The 26698-nt window shown below is 39.2% G+C and overlaps 3 protein-coding genes across 6 annotated transcripts in view; 2 read left to right on the forward strand and 1 right to left on the reverse strand.

Annotated features, from left to right (window-relative positions):
* Positions 1–230: 230 nt before the first annotated feature.
* Positions 231–14421, forward strand: LOC128600032 (uncharacterized). 2 transcript variants are annotated; one of them, XM_053612155.1, is made up of 13 exons: positions 231–421; positions 820–888; positions 3447–3477; positions 6427–6513; positions 6593–6732; positions 6853–6978; positions 8716–8761; positions 9043–9117; positions 9227–9352; positions 11040–11254; positions 11457–11561; positions 13857–13920; positions 14066–14421. In XM_053612155.1, the coding sequence occupies exons 2-13, from the start codon at positions 832–834 to the stop codon at positions 14086–14088; spliced, it is 1095 nt and encodes a 364-aa protein (XP_053468130.1). In that variant the 5' UTR covers positions 231–421; positions 820–831; the 3' UTR covers positions 14089–14421. The 2 variants fall into 2 exon arrangements, with proteins under 2 accessions (XP_053468130.1, XP_053468131.1); XM_053612156.1 differs by having other exon boundaries at positions 831–888.
* Positions 14422–14566: 145 nt separating this feature from the next.
* On the reverse strand, positions 14567–18265 carry rbm12ba (RNA binding motif protein 12Ba). 3 transcript variants are annotated; one of them, XM_053612154.1, is made up of 2 exons: positions 18260–18265; positions 14567–17784 (listed from the first exon to the last, which is right to left on the reverse strand). In XM_053612154.1, the coding sequence occupies exon 2, from the start codon at positions 17772–17774 to the stop codon at positions 16191–16193; it is 1584 nt and encodes a 527-aa protein (XP_053468129.1). In that variant the 5' UTR covers positions 17775–17784; positions 18260–18265; the 3' UTR covers positions 14567–16190. The 3 variants fall into 3 exon arrangements, with proteins under 3 accessions (XP_053468129.1, XP_053468127.1, XP_053468128.1); XM_053612152.1 differs by lacking the exon at positions 18260–18265 and adding an exon at positions 18034–18212; XM_053612153.1 differs by lacking the exon at positions 18260–18265 and adding an exon at positions 17928–18212.
* The window catches only part of tmem67 (transmembrane protein 67), a 43476-nt gene continuing 35038 nt past the window's right edge, over positions 18261–26698 (forward strand). Inside the window, exons 1-3 of the mRNA XM_053612151.1 lie at positions 18261–18489; positions 20559–20647; positions 25676–25766. Coding sequence (XP_053468126.1) covers positions 18291–18489; positions 20559–20647; positions 25676–25766 — 379 coding nt within the window. The 5' untranslated portion in view covers positions 18261–18290. The remainder of the gene's footprint in view (positions 18490–20558; positions 20648–25675; positions 25767–26698) is intronic.

Consider the following 26698-nt stretch of genomic DNA (forward strand, 5'->3'; position numbering starts at 1 on the left):
TTAATTGGACAAACAGAATGCAAGCCCAGGATGAGTCATTAAAAATGTTTAATCATTTTCTTGGAATTGACAAACTATAAAAATTAAAAATGGCTATATCTCCAGAACTATTTTTGTACAGGATATAGTGATTCATGACCTAGGGAGTTGATCGAGACACACCGAAAGGGACGGGTACAAAAAGCTCTGAAACACCAATTTTGATTTCAGGAGATTGTCGGGTTAAATGCCAGCGCAACTACAGGAGAGCTCGCATGACTTTTATTTTGAAACCAGTGGCTATGGAGAGAGAGTGATAGAGAGAGATATGTTCCGGTCCTCCAGCCATTACGCTTCCTGTTTTCACCGAGGCGTAGGACGAAAACAGAAGTATTAGGTGTAAACAGTTTGATTTTGTACCCCTGTTGAAGACGTAACGGAGGTAATTGCAGCACGTTATTGTTAATAGTTTTTTTTCTCTCAATTAATTTAAAATAAGCTGTGCTATGTGTTTAATAAAAAGCAGTTTCTCTTAATGTTACTGCATCATCGCTAATACTATCAGTAATCTTAAGTTAGCTGTTGTTTAATTATTAATGCAGAGGTGACTCTGTGTCTGTTTATTACTGCACATTTATATTTAAGTGTAATTTTCTGAGATTTTTTCCCCATTGTGAAATGTAAAAAAATTAAATGTTACAAGGTCGCTGTGCTATGCTAGTGCTAAGCCGCTAATAAGACTTATGCTAGCAAGCTAAGACGCTAAGCCGTTCTTTGGCGTTGGGATAATATGGATAATAGCTTCGTGTAATTTAATTTTGGTCCTTGTTACATTTTGAGATTTCTGACAGGATGGATGCTTCAGCTCGAGCGCAAACCTTTCAGCAGAAAAAGAAGAACCCCGGGAAGGTGAGTTAATGCTGGCTACTTAGCAGAGCTGACTGATTAGGACATGGCGGTGTGCCGGTGTTGCATGTTTGCTAGTGACCGAGCTAGCGAGAACTAGCTGTGTTTACATGCAGCCTAATAAAGCAGAAGGTGAGGGTTACAGTGATGCTGAACCCGCTTAAAATGTGTGATAAAATCACTAACGCGCGGCCCCGAGTGGCTTATAGGTTTTATAAAAACAATAGTGTTGCAGGGATGACGTCATTTTGTACCGGAACCTGGAAGTTAGCTTCACACTGGTTCCGTCGACAAAAACCCAATAGGATTTCCCATAGGCTTTTGTATTATCGCAAAAATAAGCTCTGTGAGCAACAAAAGTTTACAATAATGACACGTTTTGTCTATCAAGATAATTTTCACAAATGAACACAACTTCTATGAAGTTTGTAGCCTGAATACAATCGCTAGAAATAAAAAGCTAATCGTGTGCTATAAACGAACTACACCACGGTCGCGCGACTTCAACGTCACCATCACCAAGCTTCTGACAAAACTTTTCCAAACTTGATTTAAAAACATTTTTCGTAATACGGATTTACTCTGTGGATGAATCTTCCAAAATGACGTCATATCAATATTATAAAAATCCAGTGCTCAGTAAACCGTGTAATTGATTATTACTGATATTCTTCCGCCACGCAGTGAAGCGCTGGTTGCTAAGCAACATAAGGTTAAATGATTACGTAATTCTATGGACAGAACAATGGCTTACTTAAATGTACCTGTTTTAATAGTTTAAAACAATGTATGTAAGAGTGGGCGTCCTAACAAGGAGACAAAAGTGAAGGCAAAATGTCTCTGAGGCCCTCTAGTGGCTGGCTGCAGTACAATTAAGCTGTTTCATATACCAGATGTTTACATAAAGTCCACAAGACACGATAATAACTGCATATACACAAATTAACCAGTTAAAAACTTTACATACGCTTGATTTCATAATCAACACCTTGATTACACCTTATTTAATAGTTGTGTACGAGTCCCTCAGTTGTCCTCAGTGTGAAAAGATGGATCACATCATATAGCTCATGTTGGAAAGGGGTCAAATATGCAGAAGATGCTGGAAAAGTAAAGAATGTGCAGGACCTGGAGGATTTTTCTGAAGAACAGTGGGCAGTTTAACTGCTCAGGACAAACAAAGGACTCATGAACAACTATCACAAAACATAAAACAGTCGTTGATCTTCCAGGTAACATCACAGTATTAAGAATCAAACATATGTACTTTTTGAACAGGGTAATTTTTATAAATTCAGCTATTATATTGTCTTGTGGACTATATGTAAACATCTGTTGTGTGAAATAACTTATTCAGAGCAGTACTAAATAAAAAACATGATCCCTCTTGTTAACATTATTAAGATTTGGCAGATTCTGCAAGGGGTATGCAAACTTTTTGGCACAACTGTATACCTGTGAGCGTGGTCATTAAAAATGAGTGCACAATGCCTACACAGAAAGGTATTCACAAGCATGAAGCGAGTGTGTGGAGGAGCTGTTCTGCAAACACTGAAACACACTCTCTTCCTTTGACCTCTCTTGCTAGGGTCTACAATTAGCTTTATTACAAAAGAAAAAAAAAAGATTTTCTAATCTTCATATTATTTCCATGCTGACAGTTTGTATAGATGTATTTTGCAAGATTTGTACTTCCAACTCTGATTGCAAATGCCTATTATTGTTTTTATAACTTTTATTAACAGTTGTTGTTGTTGTTATTACCATGTGTGTAAACACTGTGGAAACAAAAATGTAAAAATTCATGGCCTTTGAAGTCCATGTCCAAAAAAAAGCAGGTAGTCATTATCAGATGACTTTCTGGAAACTATGAACGTGCAAAATTATAAAGTTACACTTGCCACTATCTTCATTTTAAACCCTACTCTTTAAATGGGTGGGGAAAAAACAACTTTTTGTATTGGAGCATTGTTTTTCAGCTTCATTTTTTACAGTGTAAATGTCTTACTAGCTTTTGAGTTTTTTCTTTTTTATTAAATTGTTGAGCCAGTGCTGTGTATGCATTGCATAATGTGAAGCTCTCGTCAACAGAATGACAACAAAGATCTTCAATGCATGCTCACAAGTAGGAACTGAGGACAGATGCTTCTCAGGGGTCATAACCCCATACGTCTCTTCTGATTTTTAAATCACACATGAGCACTGGTGCATATGCAATATTAAGCATAAACCCTGTGCAGTTTGCTACCTAACTTTTTTTTTATCCTGTGGTATTAGTCATGGACTGTTGTTTTCATGTCTTCCTAAATAATCCCCATGCTGTAGAGGGAAGAGACAGATTACTGTTCTTCCAGTACAAGTCTATGACTAACTGGTAGGGTCGATTGTGGCTCCATAACCTTCATACCCACGAACAGCCTCCTCTGCTAATGGAGAGCATCGAAGAGGAGGACGGATCACAGGAGTGTTGGGGTATTGTTCCCAACCTCGCTTACTATTGTCTCTCTAACTCCTCTTTATCTCTCTCTCTCTTCGACGGGTTTACTTGTCATCTATGACAGAAAAAGCAGCAGGTCTACAGTGGGGACATAGGTAAGTCTTGCCCTCAGAGCCCTGTTCTCTTCTTTTGACCTTCAGAACTCTCTGGCCTTGGTGATATCATTGCCATGTGCCATGTCTGAGGTCTCTAGAGCTTTAATGTAACACAAAACCAGCCCCTATGGCCATGATGGGATTTAACTGTTTTCAAGAACCATTTTCAACAAAATGAATAGTGTTGTGTCTTGCATTTATTTTTCTAACACTATTATTGCAGGGTGTCCGTAGGTCCTTAAATTCCTACACAGAAATTAGCATATGTTTTACAGATGTTAGGCCTAAACAAGTATCGTCATAAATTTGAATACACGTGGTCTTTGATTTCTCTCTACCAGCGTTCTTAAAAGTATGGTCCAGTAGTTTTTAGACCTACTCCAGTCTTTTGCATCCATTGCATTATTGATTGGTCAGTTGCCAAAGGCATCAATTTCGGCTTGTTTTACACCAGCTGTTTAATATAATGTGTATTTTACACCACAATAATATTTTACACACTATCAAAACAAGTCAGCCATAAAGTTCTGGAAAAATATCAGTCAGGTGATGGTTATAAAAATAATATCCCATGCTATGAACATCCCATGGAGAACCATTAAACTCATTGTTTTAAGAATGAAAAAAATCTGGCATAACCACAATTCTCTCACCAAATTTTCATGACTGGGAGGTGTTACTCAGAGAAGCAACCAAGACACCAAAGGTAAAGGAGCTGGAGAGATCCATAGCTTGGCTGCATGAAGTTGTTCATCGGAAACCATAGCCTGGATACATCACAAAGCTGGACGACATAGAAGAGTGGCGAGAAGAAAGCCGATTTAAAAAAAAAAGTTGTTCTTTGGAGTTTGCCAAAAGGCATGTAAGAAGCAAGCGATTCAGCAAATGTGGGAAAAGATTCTTTGGTCTGATGAGGCCAAAACCTTTTTCGTTTTTGAACCAAGTGCTAAGTTTGACCTCAGAACACCCTCCCCCGAGTGAAACATGGTTGTGGTAGCATCATGTTACGGGGATTTTTCTCATCAGGAGGGATTAGGTAACCAGTCAGGATTGAGGGCAAGGCAGAGAGCAGTCTTGGAAGAAAAGCAACCCAGTCACACACAAGTGGGTGCTTGTGACAGAATGTTGATATTCATGTGTAGAAGCTACTGCAAAGAAGTTGCATATGAACGGTTTTTCCTGTGAGAGTATGTTGAAGAGAACCTGTTTCTCTCTGCAAGATACTGGGGCAGAAGTTCACCTTCCAACTGGACAGTGATCCTACATATGCTACCAAAGCTATGCTGAAGTGGTTCAATGACATGAATTTGAATATGGTACAATGGGCAGTTCAGTTAGACTTGCAGCTGGAATTGGAGGCAAAGATGGTTGTATCAAGCATTGACCTGCTGGAAGAATACCAACAGATTTCTGCCATTTTCTTTTTATTAAATTAATCTTTGTGCCATCATTTAAAAAAAAATTTACCCATCAAATGTAGACCTTGTAAATGAAATGATAAACAAAACATCCCAATTAAGTACATTCCAGGTTTTGCATTATAAAATGCTTAAATAACAAATAATTACATTTTAAATTACTGCAAATTTGGTATTAAATTATGTTTGAAGTGGCATTCAAAACGTCCTAAATTTAACTTGATACCTGCAGACACCCTGGTATCTGAATTTAGCCTGAACAACATTAGAAACGTAATGTCCTGTATCACTGACTGGATGTCTGCTTTGGGGCGTTTGCGAGTTATTTTACATGAGTTAATGAATATTTCAAGCCCAGATTATCTCCAGGAGTGTTTAATGTTGCAGCAGATTAATTGAAGGAAGCATTGGGATACGCTTTCCTAATAATCAAAGACCAGTTCACAAGCGTCAGTGTCATTTGTCAGGTGAAAAGGTGGACTTCTCATGGCTTGTCCATATAAGATCGGTTTCTGTTGAACAAACGTGGCGGGCAGTGGCCCAGAGAGATGCGGTCCAAAGCCAGTTCAAGCAGGAACTTTTTCAGCTTTTGTACTGTATGTTGTATTTGACAACATTCAGTAAAGGATAGCTAATATCCAGTAAAGGACAAGTCTGACTCGGGTGCTGTTTTGCAGAAATTGATCGGCCTACTGGTTAAAACTAGAACGTAACCACCTGGAATATGACACTGGGGTCGAAGTGCATCTGTAAGAAACTTGGAATCCTCTGGAAAGTTAACAAAACCTTCCTCGTTCTGGTCATCCTTAATTTCTGGAAGACCACATAGTTTACAAGCACCTTAGCCGCAATGTGATTGACTCCAAACCAGTGCTTTCTTGGTGGACATTTTGACCACAGGAATCCATCAGGACTCATTTGGAGGGTAGTTCCTTGTAGTCCACTCAGTATGTGCCTTAAGATTCCCTGGCATCAGAATGGGTATTGTGCACATCCAGAAAGCCTACCCATCTTGAATTTATGGAGAAATGTTAACCATTCACAAACCAATTCTCCATAAGTTTCTGTTGGCAAGTTCTGCAAAACATCAAGCATGATGTCTAAGAGAATTTGTGAACAAAAAAAGGAAAAAATAGGCCATTGGATCAGTTCTGAAAATTTTAAATCTGATCCAATATCTACAGAATCAGCCAACTGTCAGCACAAATAGTGGTGCTTGATATTGGATTGGGACATCCGTACTTTGTTGTTGGTAAGCACAGTGTTTTGACCAGTAGAATTAATCAGGACTGAGTTTTTATATGTTGTTCAGTAGTACATTTTCAAATGTGGCTCACTTGGTTTGCCACAGCTTTTCCACTCTGTTGATGCCTATGTGGGAAGCGCAACAATGTAATTAATTGCGCTGTTGATTTTGAAGTGTACTTACAATCATTTTGAATGATTTAAAATGTCTAGAGCTCTCTTATCGTGTAGTATCATGCTATATGGGATGCAATCTTGTCATTCTAATTTATGCAACTTCCATCAGTGTTCACCAAGAATGGATCCCTTCAGACCATACCCGCCCTCAACAAACGGCTGAAAGCTATAACAGATCCAGTTATCCCAGTTATCGGTACGTAATATAATCCTAATGAGAAAATGAAGCACATTGTGGAAATGTGAGTACTGAGTGTGTGTGTGTGTGTGTGTAGGTCTACACTATGTATGGGAGTATCGCAGCCCCAGCCAGTCAGTAGCTCCTCATTACCAGTGTAGGCTATGTAAGGTGCAGCGACTGCAGAATGAGATGGTCGCTCATATTACTGGATGGAGGCATTGCTTCAAATACTTGGTAAGGCTTGTAGTTCTCAAATCAAATATACTTCATCGTTTACTCCGTTTATTAACGAGAGGCTATGGCAAAACATTTCCATATGTGCCATAACAGTTTTCTCTCTTCCTTGATCAACAGAAACATGCTCACCTAGAAAAAATGCCTCATGGAGAAGAGGAAGCAGCCAAGAGCCCAGCTATCAAAAAGGAAATAAGAGTAATTGCTGCTGAGGTGGAGAATGCTGAGGGCAGAGGACGAATCAAGGTGGGAATCAGCGAGTGCAATCTAAACATGTACACTTCATTTACATTTTGTAATCTACTACATGCATTAAAAAAAACCCCTTTGTTTAAATGTTCTCAGAGAAAGCATTTATCACATACAGTACACATTCTCAGGCATGTTTGTTTAGGATGAGATCAAATTACTTTTGTTGTTCAGTTTGTTTTTTGCTGTTGGAATTGCCTGGTCACATAGTAGTTAAATTATGTATAGTAGGGCTGGACGATTAATCAAATATCGATCGCAATTACGATTTTCACTGCCCACAATTACACGAACATGATCGACTGCGATACTGACGTTTAAAGTTCGTCATCCGCTCATAGAAAACTCTGCTGCAGATCAAATCAAGCGCTTCCTAAACTTACAGCCAATCACCATCGAGTGGCGCAGGGATGACGTCATTTTGTAATGCGAAAACCCAGAAACGAGTTAGCATTTTAGTGCTCAAGCTGCCAGCTTCACTTCGAGCTCCAGAGCTTGCACGAGGGGAAATTATGACACTAACAAGTTGCTGAATGAGACTACAGATGTTGTCGGGGATATTAAAGGTCATCACGCTGAACAGGAAAAAACTTTGCAGATAAACTGGTTCAGGTATGCTGTGCGCAATTCCAAAAAAAAAATTTAAAAAACTGTGTATGAAGATTCATCCACAGAGTAAATCCGTATCATGGAAAATGTTTTAAATCAAGTTTGGAAAAGTTGTTGAAAGCTCTGTGATGGTGACGTTGTCGAGCGAACGTGGTGTAGTTCGTTTATAGCATACTGTTAGCTTTTTATTTCTAGTGATTGTATTCAGGCTTCAAACGTCATAAAAGTTGTGTTCATTTGTGAAAATGATCTTGATGGATAACATGTTAGTATTGTAAACTTTTGTTGATCACAGAGCTTTTTTCTGCGATAATTCAAAAGCCTGTGGGAAAATCCTATTGGGTTTTTGTCGAGGGAACCGGTGTGATGCTAACTTCTGGGTTCCGGTACAAAATGACGTTGTCCCTGCACAACTCTATTGGATGATTTGGCTGCGTCTCTCCTCTTGTAAATACTGTTATTGCCCTTTCTGCATTCGCCTGAATTGTTTTCATTTGGTTGCATATTTTAATTTGGTTGATGGCATTTTTCTTTTTACTTATCCTATATTTTGGGTACAGTTTTATTTATATTTTGCTTCTACGAGATCATGAAATTTAAGGTTCAGTCTAATTTGACGCATAGATTTATATATTAGCAGGAATGTAGCACATCATGGAGGTGAAAGCAGCGGTCTGTTTATTTAAATGTGAAAGTGCAATAAAAATATGTTGCCCCTAAAATCAATGAAAAATCATGATAAATAATCGTGATCTCAATATTGATCAAAATAATTGTGATGCTCATTTTGGCCATAATCATGCACCCCTAATGTATAGTGAATAAAAGGAAGCACAGTGGCACAATTCTTGTTTTTAACGCTCATGTTTTAAGTTGGTCCAGGGAAGTCGAGTGTTTAATTACGGAAGTCTGATATTTGTCATGTTATCACATTTGTCTCACATTTTTCATTATCTAGGACTTTTTTAAAAAAAAAAAAAAATTTTTTTAATGTGATCAGCTTGCCATGAGGTATCCGAAGTACTTTCCCTCCTGAGTCACTATTACCGGAGAGATCCTTGCATAGAATGACTTTCTTTAGATCATGCAAATTTCAGATGATACATTTGTCTATTTTCTCTTCAGATTGTCTTTAGGGAACCTGGTGATGTGCTAGCCTTTCAGCACATGAGTAAGTCCTGCCTCACTCTGCAAAATTCAGCTGTGCACTTCTAATGGCTGCTAGTATTTTATACCTTATCAATACACCACCTCTGGCAGCCATGGATTAGTTGGTTGTGCTCAGAAATTATTCTTATGTACATATAGTTGTGTATGTTGCACCGTGGTCCTGGGAGCACAGTGGTTTATGTTCCAATATGTACATGGATAGGATAATGCAACAAATAATTGTGTATTAATGCGTATTCCCTGTGTTTACTGTTTGTCCTTTTGTGTATTTGTGTGCATCAGAGTCTGCATTTCCTAGTGTAATGAGACAGGGTCCTACAAGTCTGCTCGGACCAATTCCTGGAGATTTTCATGAAGGTTAGTTTAGCTGTATATGTATGAAGGTTTGAAACTTTGTGGACCTATTTTGGGAGTCTCAGTGAAACAAAAGACAACTTTGCATCTACATTCTCTTGTATTTTCTCAGGTAGACATTTTGGTGGTGGTTTATCGGACTCGCCCTTTGCAGATGAGTTCACACCTCGGGGTGGCATGATGTCTGATTTTCGTGGCGGTCCGGGTGATGCCCCCATGAGGAGCCCTGACCGCTACGGTAATTCCAATTAATAGACTATTTCCATGTCTAGACCTACCCAGATAGATATAAAATGAATTACAAATTGTGTATTCAAGAAAGCATTCAGGCCCCTTAATTGATTATTTTTAAAAACGTTTTACTTGCTCTATAAATGTTTAAATAAAATGTTTTGTCATTAGTGTGCAAAAATGCTCAATAATACAAAAAAAAAAAAAAAAACAGGATTGTAAATTTATTTATAAAAAACTAAACCATTGATTTATTGAATTAATTTGCCAAATTGATTAAAATTCACATTGTCATGATTTGGGAATCCCCACAGCTGACATTATATGCTAAAAACAATTCATAAGGTCAAATTAGTTCTTTCTAGACCCCAGAGACAGGTCTGTATTGAGGTACAGATCTGGGTAAGGGTACTGAAAAAGTTTTGCAGATTTGAAAGTTCTGAAGAATGCCGTGACCGCCATCATTCGTAAATGGAAGAGGTTCGAGACCACTGAGGCTCTAACTAGAGAAGCCACCCACCCAGTCTAAGCAAATGGGAGAGAAGGGTTTTGTCAGGAAAGTGAACAAGAGATGGACAGGTGGTAGAGCAGGTTGTCCACTAATCGTAGGGTTGGCGGTTTGATTCCCGGCCCTCATGACTCCATATGCCGAAGTGTCCTTGGGCACCGAACTCCATGTTGCTCCCAATGGCAAGTTAGCGCCTTGCATGGCAGCTCTGCTACCATTGGTGTGTGAATGGGAAACCGTGTAAAGCGCTTTGGATAAAACTGCTATATAAGCGCAGACCATTTACCATTTAGACCGACATTAAAGGCAGTAACCTAAAACATACAGCCAAGACAATGCAGCAGTGTTTTTGCCAGGTGCTTCAGCCTGGGCAGCTATTCAGCCAGAATAGTGGAACAGTGATGCATCTAGAGCTTGAGATGTTTTGCAGACCAGAATTAGAGAAGATCCCAAATTGTGATATTTAATCTTTTTGAAAACCTGGAAGCCTCGATTTCATTATGAATTATTTTTGGCAGATTGATGAAAAAAGGACACATTGTCAAATTAAAGAAAAAACCCTGAGGAGGTCAGATGGTTGTGGTATATTGTGGGGGTCATGTTACTGGCATGGTTTGGGTCCACTTTTACCTTTTATAGTTAAAGGTCACTACAAACTTATACAAAGTTCTTCTGACCGGTCTCTTTTACCCTATGATGAAAAATTTCTATCCTAATGGAAGTGATCTCTTTCAAGATGTTAGTGCCCACATTCGCAGGGCACAGGGGCTCACGGAATGTTTTAAAATTATGCAAATCATAAGCTATGGCCACTATAGTCACCAGATCTCAACCTAGTTGAACACCTATGGCAGATTTCGGATTGATGTGTTAGAATGCACTCTTTAGCACCATCATCAAGACACTTGTTAAGGGAATAGTTTTTGGAGGAATGGTGATCTGTCTTTCCAGTTCTGTTCCAAAGACTGGAAGAATTCATGCCAAGGCACATTGTGGCGGTCCAGCACCTTATTTTTGTTCCTTTACTTGGTCACCCATGTAGTAAATATGGACTGCATATCAGTTCAAGTTTCTACACACCATAAAACATGAGTATGACATAGTGCTCTGGAGCATTTATGGGTAATGGTGCAGATCTTATATTTTAGTTATTGCTATCTAAAGCGAGACCTTATGTCCTCACCAGGACCAGACAGAATGATGGGAGGTTCAGAGAGCATGCAGTGTTTATCCAACAGCAGATCCATGCACATGGGCTCAGACGGATTTGGAATGGGTCCACGAAGCGAGGACATGGGCAGAGCTTACCCTGATGATCTGCTGACTAATAGCAGCGACAGAATGATGAGATCTAAAGGCCCAGAGTCCAACAACACCCTCGCAACACTTCTCAGATGTCTGGTATAGTTCTATATGTTTGTCTTGTGAATATTGAAAAGCTTATTTACATTGCACTACTGCCACTGTAGTTTACAACAAACTTAGTTTAATTCCATTAACGTATGATGATTATCTTCTGGAGAAACATGAAGCTAAATTCGAGTCAAGAAGCCAGCAGTTATACACTGTGGACGCGGGGTTTATTCGGTCTTGTTTATTTTAGGACACATTCCGCATTGAGTGTGAAGATGATGCTCAGATCGTGCTGAAGATCACACAGAAGCTCACGGATGTCTTGATGGAATACCGCCTCAGGAGTATCTCCTCGGTAAGAAACGCAACTGGAATACTTGGGGTGGGGACTATACCACCGTAACTTTAACGATAACTTACCAGTGACGTTGAAACGCTTTTTGCATTTAGAAAGGAGCAGCAATTTCTAATACTTTTATAGGGATCCAAAATTAGTCACATTTCCCTTTCTTTTCGTTTAAAACTACTTGTTCTAAATTCCATCCATCAAAATGCATTTTGGTTGGTAGGTAGACTATACAGAGTCAAATCACTCATCTGAGCCTGTTCATGAAATCAAGTAATATCCACCGATTTTCACTTCGCACGTTAGCTAGGCATGCGTATTTATTTATATTTGTGTGCCTGTTATGTATATCTACCTATGTATTCATTTATATATTTTGATTCATTTATTATTACTAACCCTGCTCCTGCCATAAATGTAGCACTTGATACTAAACATGCCCTTAAAATAAAATTAAACTCTTAACCCCATGTTAGCTAGCCTCTGGCATAGCATCATATCCTCTACCCAGACAGTACATAAGCTTTGGCAGAAAAGCACAAAAGCAGCTTCCGTCATGAATCATGGGAAGATTTCATAGAAGCCAATCATCCCACCCAGTGAGCAGGGACAGTTTTGGACTCTCTTTCGCAGATAGCTATGCCATCATGGCAGTTTGAACTCTCAAGGGCCTTTCACACTGAGTGTGATTAAGCGACGTGAATGTACAACGCGATGACGCTCACTAGCAGAACACCATTTTGGCAGTATCAATTAGTTTAGCTTAGCTTAGGATCTTGGTGGGTTTAAAGCAAAAAATTTATTAAATTTATAATGAAACATTCACTTTTTGTTGCAATACTACAAAATCCCAGCGTAGCTCCTATCTTGGGTGAAGTGTCTGGCTTGTTGCTGCTTCGGCGCCCGGGAACGATCAGCACCAAGCCAGACACTTCACCAGGAAACACTGAGGCCATGGCCGCAGAGCTGTGGTCCGGCTCCCAGTCATCTTCAAACTGATAGCGAATGAAACCATGATGGCGACACTCACTTACTGAGATGAGAGCTACTTGGGGTTTTTGCTCGACTGCAAAACAGCGAGTGTGTTTCATTATTATTATTTTGCTTTAAACGCACTAAGGCCATAAGCTAAGCTAGTGCTCGTGCTATTGCCGCAGGTAGATGGCCGAGCACACTGCTTCTCCTTCATCTCATAGGATATGATGCATATATACACTTGTTAATTTTATATAAGATCCTCTCTCCATAATGTTTTATTTTAGCAACAAGAAAACTGGTTGGTTGTCTCAAGTGGAATGTTAGTTGCACCACCGATGTTACTATGCCAACCAGTAGTAGGAATGCCTACCTGCGACTTCATAGTACAGCGACTTGCAGCGATAAAATTGCTGTGTGTGAACGTAGCATTGTTTCTCTCATCGCTTCGTGATGAAAACCGGCCATCCAGTTAGATTTGAGATTTAGATCACGTGTCCGGAGCCGCTGCTGTTGCACAAAATGGCGAGATTGGTGGCGCTATAGCACAGAGATCTGTTTTGAAAAAACAGTATAAACGCAGAAGAAGAGAGATCAGAACGGATGATGAGTTCTTATCATTGGTCTCTGAGAACAGAGAACTTTTTTTGATAAGTCACAGCAACATCCATTTTCAAATCCATTTTGGTTTTTTTTTCTGTGCTTCGTAACAGGCTGTGTACCTTATGGTGCTACGCACTGACATTTAAGTGGTGATTCTTCTCGGTGGTCAAAGACGATAGGCCGATCAGCTGAATAGTGGGTTGCGCCACCTAGTGTGTAGGCATAAAATGCATTCTCGGTCAGCGCCACCTATGGTGCAGGTGTGAATTAGCGGAAGGCGAACAATCGTTTTGCTTTCGGTTTGAAAGCATTATTCGTTGGTGATTCGCTTTGTGTTATTGCGTCACACTCGGTGTGAAAGGGCCTTCAGTCTCCCAACGATACAGCAAATGTTTCATCACTGCACTACTCTGAAGCCCAAATTTAAATAGCTTATTACTTCTGAATTGGATTGGCTTTTAATAATGCTCATGTTTGAAAGCTCCTGTAATACACATACAGACAAGATCATGTAATCAATTTGCATGTTGCTTTGGATTATTAGTAGGAATACATTGGGTAATACTTGATTATTGTGTAATTGAACTGCAAGGGTTTCATACAAAACTTTTTTCCTTAATCTAGCATTGACTAAAATATGTATTATTTTATATGGCCAACCTTGTAGTGCAGTATGGTGTTCCTATTGGCCACCGTCCTAAGTGTGTTAATTCATATGTTTTCCAGGGACCTAGTATGAATTCTTCCCGCCTGCCACTGAGCCCCGACAGATTCTCCGGCAGTATGTCAGGTGCTCAATCAGCGTGACTGCCACTAAACTTGCTCATGCACTTAGCAGTTGTGATCATTTGAGAATTACAGGAGAATTATACATCAGAAGTTAGTCCAAAATAATTGCAATGAACTTGATTTCATCTCTCCTCTCTCTCTTGCAGGCCCTTCAAGATTCTATAACTGAGCAGCCCACATGATCCTGTCCAACTTATTCTTAATGTGGCAACTGTTTTAATGTATTTCAGTATGAACCTGTTTCCTTTAATGTTTTAATTTGAAGACTAAATGACTTGCGCTTTGCAGTATGTGTTTAAAATAAATAAGGATTGATCTGACTAGTGATTTGTCAATCTTAATGATTGTTGGTGCAGTTCTAGAAATGTTTTGTACACTGATTTCAATAAAGTAAACAAAAAAAAGTTTCTTTTTTTCCGGAGCTGATATTTATATAGTTCCTGAAGCTACAGGTGCATCTCAATTTTTAATATTGTGGAAAAGTTCATTTTTCCCCCCCCCATAATTTAATTCAAAAAATGGAACTTTCATATATTCTAGATTCATTACACAAAGTGAAATATTCAAGCCTTTTTTTGTTTTAAGCTTGATGATTATGGCTTACAGCTCATGAAAATCAAATCTCTAATTACTGTAGTAAAGAACTTATAGTACGGAAACGTCGACATTCTGAACAGTATGTTAATTTATGCACGCAATACTTGGTCGGGGCTTGCACAAATTACTGCATCAATGCGGCGTGGCATGGAGGCAATCAGCCTGTGGCACTGCTGAGGTGTTCTGGAAGCCCAGGTTGCTTTGATAGTGGCCTTCAGCTCATCTGTATTGTTGAGTTTTGTCTCCCATAGATTCTCTATGGGGTTCAGGTCAGGTGAGTCGGCTGGCCAATCAAGTACAGTAATACCATGGTCAGCAAACCAGTTACCAGTAGTTTTGGCACTGTGGGCAGGTGCCAACTCCTGCTGGAATGTAGTCGCATTGACACTCTACTTGAGAAAACGCAGTGGACCAACACCAGCAGATGACATGGCATCCCAAATCATCACTGACCGTGGAAACTTCACATTGGGCTTCAAGCAACTTTGATTCTGTGCCTCCACTCTTCCTCCAGACTCTGGGACCTTGATTTCCAAATGAAAAGCAAAGGTTACTTTCATCTGAAAAGAGGACTTTGGACTACTGAGCAATGGTGTTTTTAGTACAAATGTGTTTTGAGTTAATTCACTGATTAGAGCTCTTCTCAGGTGGACAGTATTTTTCTATTTCATCTCATTTCGTTGAGGTGTAAGCCATAATCAAGGTTAAAACAAAAAAAGCATGACATTTCACATTATGCGTAACGAATCTAGAATATATGCAAGTTCCACTTTTTAAAATTAAATTATAGTTGAAAAAACAAATTTTTCCACAATACTCAAATTTTTTAAGATGCACCTGTAAGTTTTAAGCTGAAATGCTCGAGTAGTTTTTGGTGCATTGTTACCTGGTTTAACGACTCGGTGTGGAAATCAAGATTCTAAGATCAGCTTCATAAAACTGCACTTTCCTGAGAATTGTGTATTTCAAATGGTGGTGGTGAGTCCATGATTATGACTTTGGCCCATAGACCAGAAAGTCGTGAGTTAAAATCCTGGCACCACCAAGTCACCTCTGTTTGAGCCTTCCTTAACCCTCGTGCTCACTTGCGTCCTCTCTCAATTGTACATCACTGGCGATAAAAGCATCTGCCGAAAATGAGCAAATATAAATGAAAATTTGTGTTAAACTTAGTTTTTGATCATATCTTTAGTTAATCAAGAACTTAATCAAGCACTCTTTAAAGAAATAAACAAAATAAAATTCTGTATGCTGCCATGCTACAGGGTGTCCAATAAGTCGGGAAACAATGGACACTGAACTACATGATTTTGTATTCATATACAATTTTTTAAAAACATTTTCCAGTTCAGGTGAAAAATGTCCTTAACATTGGATGAAATGACAGAGATAGGGCTTCTTGGTATTCTCCTTGTATTAGTCGTGTCCACCTATCAGATGCATGCACAAATGACTTAAGAGAAAACATCCACAGGCAGTGATCTAAAACACGGTTTATTGTGCAAAATATACACAGGTATATCGAATGCCTTCGCTAAACACTCGGCCGTAAAGATTTCAAATGGACCAAAAGAATGATAGTCCATACAATGCATTTTTTTTTACATTCATTGAAATATGAACAGTCCCAGAGTCATTTTTGAGTCTGATGTACATCCTACCCAAAATGTGAGTTCACTGATTTTTGTGCAAGATGTCCTTCATTTGTTGTGGTGAAATACAGGTAAGCAGAATGTGTTCTTGCCTGAAGCGCTCTCCGTGTAGACGACGAGCCTCCCTGGCACGTTCCTCGCATCCAAATCGAATAACAGCCTCACCAATTCCGTTGCCGTTTTCGTCCTCGAGCAACTCGATGTCCTCTTCGCTGACGTCATGCACACCGAAAAAGGCTTTCACTTCCGGTTTCCTCACAGCAGCAGGGAAATTCCGCGCGTAGATGCAAGACAAAACCGGGCGAGTTTGTGTGCTGCACGGACGTGCCCTTTCTGAGTCAGTACATCTGTTCTGAGACATTAGGTCCCTCATTTTTTCCTTAGTAATGGAGGAGACGTCAATTATTTGTGAGCCAACTGCAATGCCATTCATGTTCATGGCTGAGGTATATTCCTCTGGCTCTGTAAATATTATAAAGGCAGTAGATGTTCGTTCCTTCCACTTGTCTAGTAGATGCAGGATTTTACTGTTTGGTATGTCATGACATGAGAACAGGCCCCTTATCTCAGTCTTGGTAACAGTTTTAGGAAGGTTCTTCACCATGACACAGTACTCCGTGTCAAAGGATGGCGATTTAGAGCGGCGCCGTTTTTTCGATCCCAAAAATGAGCAGGGACTTTTCGCCGGAGGATTCCTGTGCAATCTGCCCTCTGCAGAGAATTTGACCTCCTCTGAGAATGTGGAGCGTGGGAGATTTTCACGATGCTCCATGGCATTTTCCCACATTCTCTCATGTGCCAGTCTAACCTCGACATGGAAGTCCCTCAGGCTACTACGGCTGGATTTCAGGCCCTCCTTGGCATCCTTAAAACTAGACGTCTTGACTAGACAACACTGGTCCTCGCCTTGTAAAGTATCGGTTATTACATCCACCACTTTGAGTCCATCAAGGAACTGGCAGACTTCATCTCTGGTGATCGTATTCGGAAGTCCGTAAAGACGAAGATAACCCGGTTTGCAGGAGTTTGCCTCTCTTACTCCCTCATGTTTCGTCTCCACATGATGTCTCGTTGGTTCTGTAACCATTACCTGATTGTTAACAGGTGGTGTTCGGTTTCCTACTGAACTCTTTTTGATTGCGTCCTTACCCGATTTGGGTAGATTTTCTAATTGAGAAGTAATAACTGGTGGTGACTGATCTTGGTTCACGTGGTTGTTAGATTGCAATCCTTCAACTGTAGCCACTACATTCAGTCGAGTGCAATATTCTGTTGGGTTTGTTGTTGCTGCTGTTGTCTGAGGCACAGGTTCACTTTCAGTAGGAGCACGTTTCCGTTTCCTCAAACTCAACGCCATTTTGTGCTTAAGCTCGGTCATGCTGCTTTTATGAAGGCTAACAGTCGACCCTCTGAGTTGTTTTCCAGAACACAGCATGGCCAACTGTCCAGCTCTCTCGCTACTGAATATAATAAAAGCTTCACCCATCTTGCCCCCAATGATATGGACACCTCCTTCAAGGATAGGTAAGCCATGGAAGAACCTGCGAATGTCTTCAGATCCTGCTTCAATAGTCAGTCCCTGCAAACGCAGTACTACTATCACCATGTCTGCCTGGCTAAGAGAAGACAAAACACAAAGCAAACATTTATAAGCAATTCAACATAAACAGCTGGTGTAAATGTCACAAAAGCCCACGGGGGGGCTGGAAATCCCAGTCTTGATTAAATTCGTCGAGAAAGGGAAAAAAAAATCCCTCACAACTCCCGCGCTTTTTCTTTCTGTCTCTTCGTCAGGAGTTGAAAGAGAAATAGAAGTCCAACGAAGTAGGGGGAAAACAGTCATATCGTCTCGTTAAACAACTTACCTTTCACGATTTCGTGAAAGACGGAACTACCGTTTGGTCTAATTCGTAATAATTATTTCAGTCGGCGGAGCGGGAAAAAAGGAGCACCGTTCACGTGCGCACTTAAACCCCGACGTTACTCCAGCACGAGCTCGCGCGAGCAAAGTGCAACGGTGCATTCTGCCTGCAACTTTTCAAGGGTGGAGTAAAGACTTTTCCTACACTGGAAGAGGCTGGGTTTACTTACTCACGTGGTTTCCGTTTGTGCTTACTGCACCATGGCGACGGGGACGCTAAAGTTACCCGAGCTGATTCACGGATACTTTTTCGTTTTCCTGTTAAATTCAAACCCGATTTATTGCCAACAGTTTTCTATTTCTTCTTCGCAACCGTCGGATTGTGGGGTCCAAAATTATTTTGATATTTCAAGCTTGACTTGTGTGAAATGTGGACCGAACCAAGTCAGCAGTACATCAGGTAAGTCCAGCTAGCGATGCTACACCAGCTCTTTTCTGAGGTTCAACCCAAATAGCTCCGAGTCCCTGTAGAAGTCCAATATGTAGGTTATGAAATAATGTCGTCTGTAGCCTAGTTATTGTGCTATTTATCTGACAGGTCGCTATTTGGGATTCAGTCTCAGTCAATGGCGCTGGCTAGACAGCTATCTGTTAGTTTGTTGGATAGTTTACATCTGATTGCTTTGCTAGGTATGGTAGCAATAGCTAACCGTCAACTATATAACCTTAATAATCTGATTTATACAGGCAAAAAAAAAATGCACATGGGTATTTTTTGATAAACACAGGAAGCAAACTGAAACTTAAGCTTATGTTAGACACAGCGTTGCCATCTCTTTTGCATATCAAAACATGAAGAATTTTCTGAAGGCAATAGAGTAGAATTTAAACAAAATTGAGCTGGATCAGAATAGAAAATAGATTATAAGATGTCTCTTATAGACAGCTTTGGTCATTTGACCAAACTAACTATTTACATATTTCAAAAAAAAAAAAAAATACTATCATTTTTTAAATAATTTTTAGTAAAAAAAAAAAAAAAACCAGACAAAATGAAGCAATTTAGTGAGTAGTTTGGAAATTGATGAAGGAAATGGTTAGAGATGGAATAACTTTCTTTTATTACTTGTAAATATAGACAGTAATAGCGTCTTAAAGCAAATTAGTGCTCAGATGGGACACAGTGGTGGTTAGTCTTTTGGGAGCAATGGTGATCAGTGATTGGCTGTTGGAAATAATGCTGATTACATTTACGGGATTTGACAGATGCCTTTATCCAGGGCGACTTACATTTATCTCATTTATACAACTGAGCAGTTGAGGGTTAAGGGCCTTGCTCAAGGGCCCAGCAGTGGCAGCTTGGCAGTGCTGGGATTTTGAACTCACAACCTTCTGATCAATAGTCCAATGTCTTAACCAATGTCTTGGTCAGCTACTACTGATTACTGAATGGTTGCTGGGAATAATGGTTTACAGAAGTGCAGTTCCGAGTGTTTTTAGATCTGTAGTTCTGCGCTTTGTTCCGAAACGGGGACTTTGATAGAATGTTGATAGAAAATTGATAGAATGTTGTATTTTCTCCTTGGTTCGGTTCTCTTTGTCAAAGCAATGTTTCAAAATGTACCAAAATGTGTGTATGCAAGTCACATGTAAGTAAACTGTCTTCTCATTGGTCACAATGCACCTGTTTATGTTCTGGGGTTCTGCCCATAGTGGTCATCCATCAAAATGGACAGATAGCAGCTCTAAGAGCTTATTGTGGCTTTCTTTTTAGCTGTAGCTGCTATAATTTATCAGTTTGAGTGGGAATCAATGTTTCACAGAGCGATTAAAGCCTTGAGATGCTTGCTAAACACCTTATCCGTTTTTGAAATTTGTTCAGAAATAGGTTCATCAGACCAAATTTCAATGGTTTTACCGTGTCTTTGGTACAAGTTTGGTCCAAACCACGATTCATGTTGTGAGCCATTAGTAAAACAAACACACTTTTTACGTAATGAAGTTCCCAACGTGCATTGCTATACAGGTTGGTTCGTTTGTCGGATTGCTTTCACACCCCAAGTGGGCCGCTCCAGAGTTTGTTTGCAATCAGACCGGACCGAATGTTTTAGTGCGGATGTAAGCGTGATTGCCTGTTCGTATGTGTCTAAGTGAACCAGACCAAGGGAGAACATGCACAAGGTTCCAAACGAGCCAGGTGTGAAAACGCCCTCAGCCAGGCTTTAAACATTATTGATGAGGAGACCGAACCTGTTCTCTCAACTCGTCTAACCAGCAGCTGTAATGTGAGTTGGAGGGCCATATGGAGTGCGGGACAGTCACTAAAGTCTCCTCAAAAAGTCACTACATTTGTCACCAGGTTCTTTTTTTAAAAATAAAGTTGCAAAAGAGGTCTAAAAAGTTGCCAAATCTATTAACAAAATCAGCAAGTTGGCAACACTGGTTAGACTCTGAAACACATATAAAAATCAGTTATTTCTGTCAATATATTGTAGCATATTGTGTAATGCTATGTACTCTCTACAACAGGTTTGAGCTGTGAGTGTCAGACGGGTTTCAAGGTCCTGAGCAGCAACGGAGGATTCATTACCTGCCAAAAGTGCACAGACACCAAACCGGTATGAGCTCATATGTTTAAGAGCGAGCAAACTAGAAGAGCACATCAGTGATCCTAAATGACCAGCGTCAAGCACAATTGCACTGATACACCTGATTAAAGGCCCATTCACACCAAGAACGATAACTATCAAGATAACCATAACGATAACTATATTAGTGTCCACACCAACACGCGATATCGTTCTGTTTATTCTAAGCACGTGTTGCAGTTATTTTGTCTGCTGCTTTAAATGCTCAAGCTCTTTAAAGCAGGATGGATTCTGATTGGCTGTCAATGTTTTTATCGTTAATGGTTTTGAAAGTGATCCCAACAATATCGTTTCTCTGTGCCGTTTATCGTTATAGTCGTGGTGTGGATTCTGCTTTTTGTTTATATTTAGAACGATTTTTAGAACTATGTCTTCATCCTTATCTTGGTGTGAACGGGCCTTAAACCATGTCCCCCTCTATGCAGAACCAAAAGTCTTTTTCCTGTCTCCCTATCTGGAATTTCCCATATTATTCCTTTTATGGCTTTTTGGAGTCCCCTTATTTTCCTTTCTTGACTTTTTGACTTCACCTTATCTTCGTTTGTCATCCATTTGGATTCCCCTTGTATTCCAATTTCGGCTCATTCCCCTTATTTTTGCACCTCTTCCTCCTGGCATATACAAAAATCCCATTGGCCCTTGTTCGGTATTCCCATGTAAGGCATCAAGCTGTGTGGATCTAAGCGCGTTGTTTCTCTGGATCACTCCTCTTACTGTGGGTGAGTTTTTCCCTCTTATTATTGATGCCTTCTATTTTTTATGACTCATATTATAGGTTAAAACATATTGTGCTTGTGTTATATTTTGTTGGTGTCAAGCCTATTCGTGTTTATGCTAGTGTGAGTTAAGTGCTTCTTAGTACGATTATATTTCTACACTGTGTTCTTATTGTTTTTTTCTTTTTCTGTCAGCCGCCCGGCACCCTTCTACTACTGGCCCTTCTTTTGCTCGTCAGCTCAACTTTTCCGGCCTGGAACTATACCTACATCACCAGCTGGCACATTTGGCAGTGGACTTAACTGCCCTATTCGTGTAACTCTGATCTTCCTCAATAGAGTTGTGCAGGGGTGACGTCATTTTGTACCGGAACCTGTAAGTTAGCATCACACTGGTTCCCTCGACAAAAACCCAATAGGATTTTCACATAGACTTTTGGATTATCGCAAAAAATAAGCTCTGTGATCAACAAAAGTTTAGAATAATAACACGTTCTGTCCATCAAGGTAATTTTCACAAATTAACACAACTTTTATGACTTTTGATGCCTAAATACAATCGGCAGAAATAAAAAGCTAACAGTATGCTATAAACGAACTACACCAGGGTAGCTCGACAATGTCACCATCACCAAGCTTCCGACAAGTTTTCCAAACTTGACTTAAAATCATTTTCCATAATACGGATTTACTCTGTTGGAGATAAAAGGTAATGTTGATATTGTAGGGGTCCACTCACTGGTCCAACGACGGTATCCAATGACGTGGTAGAAGGATTCCCGTGTGCTTCTGTCTTTTTGAAGCTATGTGAATACATTTAGATTATTAAATTTGTCATTCTAATTCTCTTAAATTAAATCTGACTCCAATTATAAAAACCTCAATGTTGTATTTATTTCTTAGTTATTTGTATTTTGATACTTTTGGTCTACATTTGATTAATTCTAGTTTATTCTATGCTTTAAATTGTGCTCGTTCGTTCGGGTTCCATGGCGAGTCTCGCGGCGGTCATGTACGCGGATCTCACGGTCACAAACTCGCCAGTCTTGGTCATTAGCCAGAGGTAATTGTCTAATATTATTTAGACGACCGACCCATGCTTGCCCTTTCCTAAATAGTACTTTATTTAGTCCCCTTAGTTATAGTAACGTTATTTCTAGTCAGAGGTCATGACCACTAAAATCTACAAAGATAGACCAATAATATCTGAGTAAAATTAGCTTTATATAATCATGCCATAGTTTCCTATGTACACATTAACTAGAAGAATATTACAGTAATCAGAGGTTTAGACTTCATCCTATTTAGACTTGGTCGATCAACTTTATGTTGTCCTAAAGGGAAATTTCCTATCGAGCCTGTACACTCTAAGTACACTTAACTTAATGCAAAAATGTTAGCCTGGACACTAAAATCTCAATTGGTGTGCCCCAGTGCTCCACCTAAACCTGGATTTTAGCCTGTACTAACCTGGTCGCAGATTTGCTGTAACAAGGATTTAACGTAATCTACTAGAGACAATAATTTCAGAATAATTCAGAATATAATCAAGTCTAATAATTTATTTAACCAGGTATGAAAACATCCAAACCCAATACTACTATTGATAATAATAAGAAAGAATTACATTCAACATTACATTACAGTCTAATTCAAAACATAATAATACAACATTAGAGAGTCAAAATGTACATACCTGGTAGAGAAAAACTACACACAGTGATCGTATGGGAGATCTGCCTACAGATTCCCCGAATCTTTGGCCAGCTCTCCCCTAAATACCCAGATGCTCTGTGGGCCACCAAATGGTGCAGTTTGTGATTATAATATCATGTTTGCGGAAGGATGTACCTTATTTACATACAGGAGGTAATTTGAGTTAGGGACCTTGGGAGAATATGCCTTTAACGGCATGCAATATTTTTATTTGAACTGCTGTTGAGGGAATGAGACCATATTTTCCAGTCGCACTGAGGCCCTTTTTATAATACAGTAAACCTGTATAATCTACATCTTTTTTGCATTAAAACATGCTATGTAATGCATATAGACCTTGGGTGTGTTTAAGATGATCTCAGTACAGAGAAAGAAAAGGGTGTGGGAAGAGAGGAAGTGAGGATCTTTCAGGCTCCACTCAGCATGATGTGCTATCTCAGGTGAGGATGCTACTTCTGTGGGAGAAAGATCGAGTGTTCGTTCTCGTAGTAGTCCTTTGTCCTCAGAGAGTAGTTCTTTCTAGGTTCAGACATCTTGGCACCAGCCTTACAGTTTAAACAGTAAACAAGAAAGGTATTTTCGTTGACTCTGGGTATTCTGCTAAAGCTAGCGGCATCGCATTACATTTAATGTCCCAGACAATGTCTGTAGTCCAATTTAGCAACTTGTTAGCAACCACCTTTTTCAATACACATAAAAGCTTTTTTAAAAAAATCATGCGTGGGGTATTACTGGTGTATTTTATAAAATAAAATAAAACGTGAAAATATTTTGAGCTTGTGTTCACCACATACAATTATTTCAGGCTTTTAAACAAAATCTCATTCAAAATACCCGTTGACTTGTGGACGATGGAACCGGAAGGGTTAAAATGCTAACTCTATTTGGGTTTTGCATACAAAATGACGTCATCCCTGCACCACTCTATTCCTCCGGGATTTCCCCCTCCCTTTTCGTATCCGGCCAGCTGTGACTGTATCACATGCCTCCACTCAAACTGAGGCTAATTTTACCTCTACAGCCCTACCAATCTTATTCAGTAATCAATAAACTATACCTGTGTTCCCCATCCTAGACTTGTGTATTCATTTTTATGCAAATTTATACCCACATCATCCACCTTGGTTATGGACTATCATGACTAACGCTTATCATTTGATTACCTAGTTTCGTAGGTGTGATGTACAGTTAATTATCTTGGACGCGAAATGACATATTAGGTCTGGGCAAAATGAAAATACAATACTGATACTGTGATTATATTTCATTTATTCATTTACATTTATTCACTTAGCAGATGCTTTTATCCAAAGCGACTTACAAATGAGTACGACTTACAAATATTTCATTCTGATTGGGCTGAGTCAAGTGTTGTTCATTTAAATGCTCAGAGTCTGATCATAACTTGAGATGATTCACAGTCCAACCCACAAAATCCAATGTGACAATAGAAGTGGTGATGGTAGATCACTCCATGTGAAAGAACCAGGTGAGTCACACATTGACAGGCAGTTATGACACTAGATTGAGTGTAGGTACACAGCCAAGTGATGCTTTCACTGATGCATTTACAAGGTATTGCTCTAAGAGATTTCAGCGTAAGAATTTGAATAGATCTTTATAAAGAGAAACAATTCAGTTAGAATCTCAACAACAATGAATGTGATTATAGTTTCACACTCCACATTCTTGGTGTTATATTATATATTAACATTATACTGCATGTTTCTTAGAATCATGTGAAAATCATAAGGCAAGGTGTCTGGCATTATTACTATATTTACTTGCTATAACAAGTCATTGGAAGGCAACACCAGTTTTATATCAATTGTTTCATTTTCATTATTAAATACTTGCCATTTAGCAAATGTTGAATAAAAAAATCCTATAATAATAATAATAATACAGAATCAGTGCTTTATTGGCATCTTACCCTCAGCAAAACTACATATTGTTATGCATATCTTAAAATGCTTCAACACACACAATCCCCCTCCAGATCAGACTTTATAATTCACTGATAAGTTACAGCTTATCAGGTGTGTGAATTACAACTGATCTTAAACTTTGTCTTTACTACATTCTGGGAGTCTATCATGTTGTCATGTCTGTAAACTGAAAGTATAGTAGAGAATCCATTAAACTCAAGAAATCAAAGTGCACCACAGCAGGAAACGTAAAAATGATCGACTTATTGGAAGCTTCTTGTGCACATTGTACTCTGATTGTGATAGAGATATTTTCCAATAACTTGTTGCCTTTATAAATGCTAAAAACTTTGTTGGTATCTTTTGAGGGGGATGTTCACTATTAATCTGTATATAATGAATAGTGATGTTTTTTAAGTGTCCACACTGGTAAGTCATTTGTGACCTTTATGCAGTGGAATGTGAGTGTTATCACCACAGAATGATGAACAAACTGTGCATTGTATGCCCGTTGTTAGATATTCACATATTTCCCAACTGTGTAATGTTGAGAATAGTGCCAGGACTGGAACTGAAAACATCTAGACTAGTTTGTTATCATATCATACACTGAATACAGTTGTCACATTGTTTGGTAGGCTGTTACGCGGGATGGATATGAATGTATCAGATGTCCAGGCGGACTGGGGGAGGATGGGAAATGCAAGTGTCCTGAAGACAGTGTTCTTGGTGAGTTTTTGTTTTTTTGTTTTACAGCTTTTTATAACAATATTAATAGTAGTAATAATAATAATAATTAAGGATGCATAAATATTGATACTGCTGTCCCTCTGATAGTGTTTACATTTACTCATACCATGTGAATCACATGGTGTGATACTACGTAATGTAAGTTTAGTGTACACTGTCATGCTAATGAAGAGATTACAAAAATGGCATTGATCTGGACTTATTTTAGAATTAATGATTAAAATCAAAGCCAATTTGACTGCAAAAAAAAAGGAAAGAGGAGCTACTTCAGTATTATGGGTAGATTTCTTTCATGACTTGATTTGGTTCATGAATTGGTGGCACAGTAAATTCTAATAAATACCAGAGTATTTCATTTCAATACTCTGTTGAGGAGTGTGTAATTATTTGGATTTTCTCTTATGTTTGAGTTCTCTTTTTTGCTCCATTCTCTTTATTACAGACTATCATTTACCGGGAGATGTAGTCTGTACTGAGCGTGTTCTGTTCTGACATGGCATGTTTCAGATAAGTTGCATGTAGCATGTACAAAGGAAGATGTTTATTGCATGAAGTACTTCCAAATCAACAAAGAAATGACAAAGAAAACAAAAATTTGCATCTACCTAAGAATATAAAGGAGCTGAAAATATTGTGCATGGAGGACCAAGATCTGTCCTCCTCTAGAACTCTTTAACTAGTTTGTCTTTGGATCTTCCAGCAAAAAAGGTTCAATGGCCACAGAATCAATCTTTTGACATGGCCATCCCAGAGGCCTAAACCCCATTGAAAACCTGTGGGGTGAGAAGAACAGGAGAGTCCACAAGAGAGGAGATAGGATCATGGAGGATCTGGAGAGATTCTGTATTGTCCAGTCTCATAAGTATTTGGATACTATTTTAAAAATTATTTAATATACTTCCACTGGAAAT

The sequence above is a fragment of the Ictalurus furcatus genome, chromosome 23, assembly GCF_023375685.1.
Source record: "Ictalurus furcatus strain D&B chromosome 23, Billie_1.0, whole genome shotgun sequence".
Taxonomy (NCBI): Eukaryota; Metazoa; Chordata; class Actinopteri; order Siluriformes; family Ictaluridae; genus Ictalurus; species Ictalurus furcatus.